General features: G+C 40.0%; 1 protein-coding gene across 4 annotated transcripts in view; it reads right to left on the bottom strand.

Annotated features, from left to right (window-relative positions):
* PDE1C (phosphodiesterase 1C, calmodulin-dependent 70kDa) overlaps positions 1-7,118 on the bottom strand; it is a 583,126-nt gene that overhangs the window by 101,021 nt on the left and 474,987 nt on the right. For all 4 annotated transcript variants that reach the window (XM_011972179.1, XM_011972180.1, XM_011972182.1 and 1 more), the window contains 2 exons: positions 5,556-5,676; positions 3,742-3,917 (listed from right to left, as the gene is read on the bottom strand). In XM_011972179.1, coding sequence (XP_011827569.1) covers positions 3,742-3,917; positions 5,556-5,676 — 297 coding nt within the window. The remainder of the gene's footprint in view (positions 1-3,741; positions 3,918-5,555; positions 5,677-7,118) is intronic.

Raw genomic sequence — 7,118 nt, 5'->3', positions numbered from 1 at the left:
AAAGAAAGAAAGAAAAAATCAATGGATCCAGAAGCTGGTTTATATATATACGTTAAAAAGGAGCTGAGAACAGCTATTTTGTACACACTCATAGATTCCAATCACAGGATGTACACAGAGAATTCGCTTTTCAGGTCTTAGATTTAGCATCTGCTAGGCTTCTTGACTAGTCGAAAGCAAGAGGTGTGAGGTTCAATTCTGTTTCCTTTGGCTTCCCATGTCAGACTGTCTGCAGTGTTGGGACTTGTGATAAAAAACAACCAAGAGTAAGCAGTTAAGAGTTAAGGCAGAGCAGAACCCTCAAGATCCATACATTTGCTTCCTCCCAGTGGAGAGCCAGTTCTACCCACAATACATGTCTGCACAGTTTTGGGGAAATACACTGATTTCTTTATTTGTCTTCCTGAATAATGATACTATAGGGTCTCAGTTAAAAATCATATTGGGCTGATTATCCCTTGATATAATTTTCTGAAATGCCTACAACCAGAGAAGGAGAGAGAAAAAAACATAGAAAAGAGAGAAAAACTGACCAGAAAACCCAAAATACTATATGAATTTTGACTAGTTCAAATCTAAGTTCTATACAAGAACAAAAGAAAGGTGCTTCTAGACATTTAAGAACTTAGAAGGTGTTCCTGCTTCCTGGAAATTTTAGTGAAAGAAGTGCTCCAGCTGACAGAAAACTTCATTCAACATTAAAAACTCAAAAATGAGAAAAATATGTAAATGAATAATTCTTTATATATTGTAAATCACAATATTCAGTATCAGAATAAAATACTCAAAACAGAAAGAGAAAGGCCAAATACAAGACAATATTATATTATGATCCCAATTTATGGGCAAAATTTTTACTTATACATATTTACAGAAAAGCAAATTAAAAAGAATTACATCAGAATTTTAATAATAGTTATATGTGTCTAGAGAAGTAATGAGCAATTTTCATTTTCTTTTATATATGTATTTTAGATTTCAGCATTTGTAACCTAAACACATTAGTGTTACACCAGAAAATAAGTGTTAAAAAAAGTACTAAATACTGAATGGAAATTAATCAATACTGATCAGACTTGAAAATTGTTATGTCCATACATCTTTGGTTGGGAATAGTGATTTTTAACTCTAAGGGCTATAAAAATATTTATTTAATCTTTCCTAATAATTATCAGTTCTTGCCTACCTAGTTTTGTAAATCAGGTTGGTTAACAAAACCAAGACCCATTTCCAGTGCATTTATTAACAATACATGTTCAAGTGCCCCATGGAGGACAGCCTTTCTTGAAATCAGGGTCATCTGGAAAAAAAGAGCAACAAACAAAACAGCCACCACCAACAGAAAACAGATGCAAACTAGATTTCTTATTAGCACCAGTCAACCAGTCAACAGCATTACTGAGCTGCTAAGAATGTTATAAAATATTAGTTATAAGTTGGTATTTTCACCACCACCTTAACTTTGTATTCAAATCTCTAATCTTCTTTTCCAATTTGCATAAATAACAGCTACTACTTAGGTACCAACCATGCAGGCTCCTTTCTCAGTGGTTTATAGGTATTATTTCTATTCACCTCAATTCTGTGATGTACATTATCATCCCCAAAGTGAGCCTCAAAGAACCTATCTGAATTTGCCAACAACAACAACAACAAAAAACCCTTGCAAGTCAAGACTCAATTCTCTTTCCCCTTCCCTGCTAATTGAAATGTGCCCTGACAACCAAATTATTCTCCCACAAAATATCCATAACACCAGGCTCTGTGCCTTTGCCCAAGCCCTTTCTTCTTGTTCCCATTTTTAAATACAACCTCATTCAGGTCTTAATCCCAGAAGTCCTGCCACATGATGCCTTCCCAAACGCCCAAGCAGGGCTACAGACAAATTCTTTGTGCTTCCAAAATAGTTCAAACATACAGTATCTCTATCCCCATACCTAATGCATTTAAAAATTATTAGCTGTTTGTTTATCTGTTCTTTTTAAAGGGCCAGTTTTCTCCTGAAACTGTCAAATGCTTCCCCAGGTGATTAGTTTCTGAAGGTAATTTTAGTAAGCCAGATAATCGCAAACAAATTATTTTGAAGTACCTCTTTAAATTGCATGTTGTCAGAAATTGAATTTTCAAGTGTAATGAGTGTAATTGATTATAAGAGAGTGTTTCTTTGCAGATGATGCAGTAGCTGCCATCGCTGTTTGCAATACCTGCCAACAGGGAGGATTCGAATGTTTAAAGCATTTGAATGGACTAGGAGAGGATGCACTTAAAATATGGAAGAGGTGTTGGCTCCCTCCACAGTTCAGGGTGCAACATCTGTCCTGAAATGATAAGGGTTCAATTATGCCCTAAAAGTGCCATAAATATAAACCCTTTGCCTCACCTGAAATGAGCAGCCACTTGAATGGAATTTTATGGACAAGTCACAAAATTGGACAGAATTTTGTGGACAAGCCTTTGAATAACTCCAACAGTGAGGCTGCTTCTTTCCTACACTAGAATAGGAACCCCCACCTCCCACCCTGATGGACAGGAACCAACACTGCTAGAACATGTTCTTACCCACTGTCCCTACCCTTCTCACCCAGTATACTGACACTGGGAGGGTAAAAATGTGAGATGTTGTGTTTGGGGAGAGGATGATGTGTTTTTGTCTGATGTGAAGGCCTAGGGCTTAGGCTGGTGGTGCTGGTGGCAACTTCAGGGCTTTGACCGAACTTCCATTCTTCCTTTGAATGAAACTATATAGTAATGTCTCTTTCCCTCCCCTGCCACAAGACTGTGAGCTTTGAGGGCAAGGATGTCTGTTACTCATCTCTGTACCCTGGGTACCCGGCACAGCCTGGCACACAGTAGGCATGCAATAGATGTTAGCAAAAACTGACTCTTGTTGAGGGCTCACCTCCAGGAAGCTCAGTTCCCTCACTGGGCTCCCAGAGCCACCCATGTATTTGTCCTTACCTTAAATCAGGCATCACAGTGTCAGACCCCTTATCTCAGGTTTATGCTACCTGTGCACGAGGGTCTCTCTCCCTAATATGATCATGTAGAATGTACCCATCATGGAGGACATGCTCAGTAGTCATAAATGCACACATGAACAAAGGAATTTAAGCTTCCCACATCATACAAATTTCCACCCTTTTCTGCTGACAGTACCAAGGGCCACAATTTTTAGTTTTGATGCTGTCTACTTCAGGGAGTTTCTGTTTACCAACAATTTACCATCATCTTAGAAGATCATATATATGGCTTGAGCAATGAGTGAAGGGAAACTGAGAATATGAAAGGAATATAGAAATGCATGTAAGAAAATTAAAGCTCCTTATATCCCAACATAATGGCCAAGGCAAGGTGGCTATTAGCAGGTCTTTACTTAGGTAAAAGAAGAAATAAAAGCCTCACAGTTGTGCCACATGATATCAAGTGAAAACGACAAGATGGTTTAGCAGAAATCAAGAAATAATAACACCCATCTCCTGTAGAGTCTTCATACCAGAAAAAGGAGTTTAGTGCCACAGCATAAAGGGCATCATGTCAGGAGGCTTGCAGGTCTCCTGCATTTTATCATGCATTGATTGGTAGATATTATGAAGATCAAAAGATGGTAGATTCTAACATTCAGCAATTTGAATCTGCATCCTGAGCAATTGTGCTTTATTTGTAACACACATAACTCAGGGAAGACAACCTTGTTTTACAACTGGGTGCTGAATTGGCTTGGACAGGTCTGTGGCATGTTACCTTTGGGTACCTTGGCCCTCCATCTCTCCCGATTGATGTGCACCACCTCGGTCCAAGTAGCTTTAAAGCTCTTATAGTCAATGGGAATGACAGAACTGTTGATTGGGGCACTTCCCTCCGAACCAGAGCTCTTGACACCTGATCGCTTGGCATCTGATGAGCTGATGCTATTCAAACTGGAAAACAAAAAAATCATACCAAAGAAGAGAGTTAGTGTTTGGAAAATGTCTGCCAATGAACTAGCCCAGGGAGGAGTGGTTAGCACTCATCAAGTTATTGCTGTGAAATTTCTGGGTCCTGCGGTTTATAATTATTCTATTTTCCACATATGACAGGTGGAAAATTCTGAATTTTCAGCAGGAAAAATATCAACATTGCAGTCTCAAGAGTCTCTATATTCTTCATATTTCTTCCTTGCTATTTGGCCTCTTCTCTTTCCCCAATAACCAGAACCCCCTCATGTGAATTTTCTCTGCTCTATTCTCTGAAACTGACTAATTTGAACTGGGACATCCACTTAATTCTGCAGTTCACCCATCTGCTTCCACACTGACCACTTTTCCAAGTTACCTAGCAACTTGCTCCTCTTTCTTTCCAGCTCTACCATTCCCCTGCAAGGGTCTTTCTGATCCCAGTATACCAAAATCCAGGGGAAGTGATAATTTCCTTAAATCGCTGGAAGAAGATGGAAATGTGGACAACATGGAGATAGTGAGAGACTAGGTCATGCAAAAGACCTTATGGGTAACTTTGTATATATTAGAAAGTACCATCTTTCTGGAAAATCTCAAAGAAGTAATACTGCTACCAAGTGGTTAAAGCAATGACTGGTAGGAACACAAATTCATGATGGACTAGACAAGCAGAATATATTTCAGTCACTGCCTGAAGAGCTGTGGGGCCATGGGGACTCTGCCAGGGGCTCTGTCCTCCTTGTTAGCAAACTTAAGAGGGTCTATCCATCTGGAGCATCCCTGGAGTCCCCCTGTCTTTCTTTACTCCTTTTCCTGCTCTTTGCTTCTCCTTTTCCTATTCATTCCATTTCTCTTCTTCCTCCTTTATGACAAAGCCCAATGTTTTACATGAACAAGGAGATTAATAGTAGTAGTAATAGTAGTAGTATATCTAATAAAGACTTTATTGTAGCTAGCACTTCCTCTGTTCTAGACCCTGTTGTAAGGTTTAACATAGATTAAATATCTTATTTAATCTTCCCAGCCACCTCTGAGTATTATAATCCACGTTTTCTCAGATGGGGGAAGTGAGACAATTTGCCTGCGATTGCACAGCTAGTAAGTGATGAGGTCAGGAGTTTTCAACTCTGACATTCTAACTCTAGAGCCTGTACTCTTTACTGATCTACCCTTGATATAATGATGCGGTGGTAGAAGGTGATTTCAAGCTTTCGATTCTTTTTCTCTACTTCATTCTTTGTGCAAACCTTGAAATGAATGTCAGTTTCATTTCTTTGTAAGTACTCTCGAGGAGTGGTAATGCCTTTGTGGAGTATTACATGAGCAAGGATTGTCTGGGCACAGCAGGTAAACATGCACCAAATGGGGTGGTGGAGGGGCAGCACCAGGTTCCTGCTGGTCATGATTTAGACCTTGGGCACCTCTTAACAGTTTAGCTTAGAGAGTACGGATAATACAATGTCAACTCCTCTGAGAAAAGGAAAGAGGCAGACAAATTTTTATGAGAAGGAGCTAAGGCAAATGTCATTATGACATACCATCCCCATCCCCAGCAAAAGAAGAATTCTATCCTCAAGGACAGGCCAACCTCACCCCCAGCCCTCAGGCTTCCCCACTGACCTTGAACGCCTCTGTCCTGTCCCACCAGTTTGAGAGGTTTCATCAATTAATGGACTCACAATCTTCTCGGTCATGTCCGTAAGCACAGTGAAGGTGGGTTCCACGATGAAATCAATGAAACCTGAAGGGAAACGGCAATGCTTCAGAGGAACCACATATTACCTTGGACCTTTCCATACTTTCCAGAAGAAACTGATCTAGAAGCTCCAGATCAGATTACAAGAGAATGGGTTGATCTTATTCACTTTATATATTCATTGATTTGAATATTACATGTCAGTTTCATTTCTCCTACATAACTTCCTATGACTTTTCAGGATACAGTTCAATAAAGTACCTATGAAATACTCAACACCCACTACAGAACAAGCACTGTGATAGGAACTCTGTAAAAGACTAAGACCGAACAACACAACCTGCCTGAAGTTGTGACATTTGAGCTGAGCCCTTAAGAATGGGTGGAGAGGAAGATGTGGCTATTCACTCTGGGCAGTGGGAATGGAAAAAGCCAAGTGACAGAGATGGGAGGGTGTAAGATGTGTCTGGGGACTGACTAGGGAGTAGGGATTCTTTTGGATTTGTGGAAGGAAAGCTTGGGAAGGCAAGTTATTGACAGCTCTAGGAAGGGAGGCTTCTAAGTATTCAGATAGAGGGTTGGGACTTAGGTGGACACGGGAGGCTCCTGGAGATGTTTGAGCAGCATTGTCATAAGAGTTTTTAAATGTTCTTTGGAAAGTTAATCTGGCAAGATAATAATGAAGAAAGCAGGAAGGGAGAAGGATGAGAAAATCATTTAGAAGCTATTGCAATTGTTCAAAAAAAAAAAAAAGATAAAGAAGGCTGGAACCAGTGCCACTATAAAGTGGAAATGCAAAGCAGGCACAGATACCCGTACAGCAGGAGGTGGTACTGCCTCTGTATGGGATCTGCCAAAGACACTCCAACAACAAAGCAGGGAAAACAGAAAATGGAAAGAGAATGTGGCCAAGAAATGACAATGGGCTTTGGTTCATATATGCTGGACTTTGAGGTACAGGGGGCGCATCTAGATGGGACGGGGCAAACAGAGTTGGAAGAAACAGAATTGGAAAGTGAAAGAGGGCTCAGACCTAGAACTATACCTTTGTGAGATCACCATGCTAGAGAGATGGCTGAAGTTGGGCTACAGAGATTGTCCTAACAGCTCAGACACCCAAATATTCTGTGACAATCAGGAGAAAACCTAGGAGCTGAAGCTAGTAGGGACGGTGGTAATTCCCTACACAGCCACATGAAAACTGGAAGGAAACTAAATATCAACCAGAGGAAATGCCCATTCTCCTTTGAAGGTCGTATCTGGAAATGTATGAATGCATATTTAGTTTTTACAATGGCCCAGGTAGAAGTAAAGCTGGCATTAATGCTGAGCATAAAGGATGTTAAAAGTCCTACAATGTAATTGACAAAACAAGAACTGTCTCAACCAAATATCAATAGTGTCCTGACTGACAAGGAAACAGTGATAGCCAAATGTGTATTATGGCTAATATAGTGTTGTAATTGTATATGTGTAGTATGTATTGT

This window comes from Mandrillus leucophaeus, unplaced genomic scaffold, assembly GCF_000951045.1.
Source record: "Mandrillus leucophaeus isolate KB7577 unplaced genomic scaffold, Mleu.le_1.0 Scaffold128, whole genome shotgun sequence".
NCBI classification, from domain to species: Eukaryota; Metazoa; Chordata; class Mammalia; order Primates; family Cercopithecidae; genus Mandrillus; species Mandrillus leucophaeus.
The sequence above is the reverse complement of the archived record's forward strand: the minus strand, read 5'-3'. Positions and strand labels throughout refer to the sequence as shown.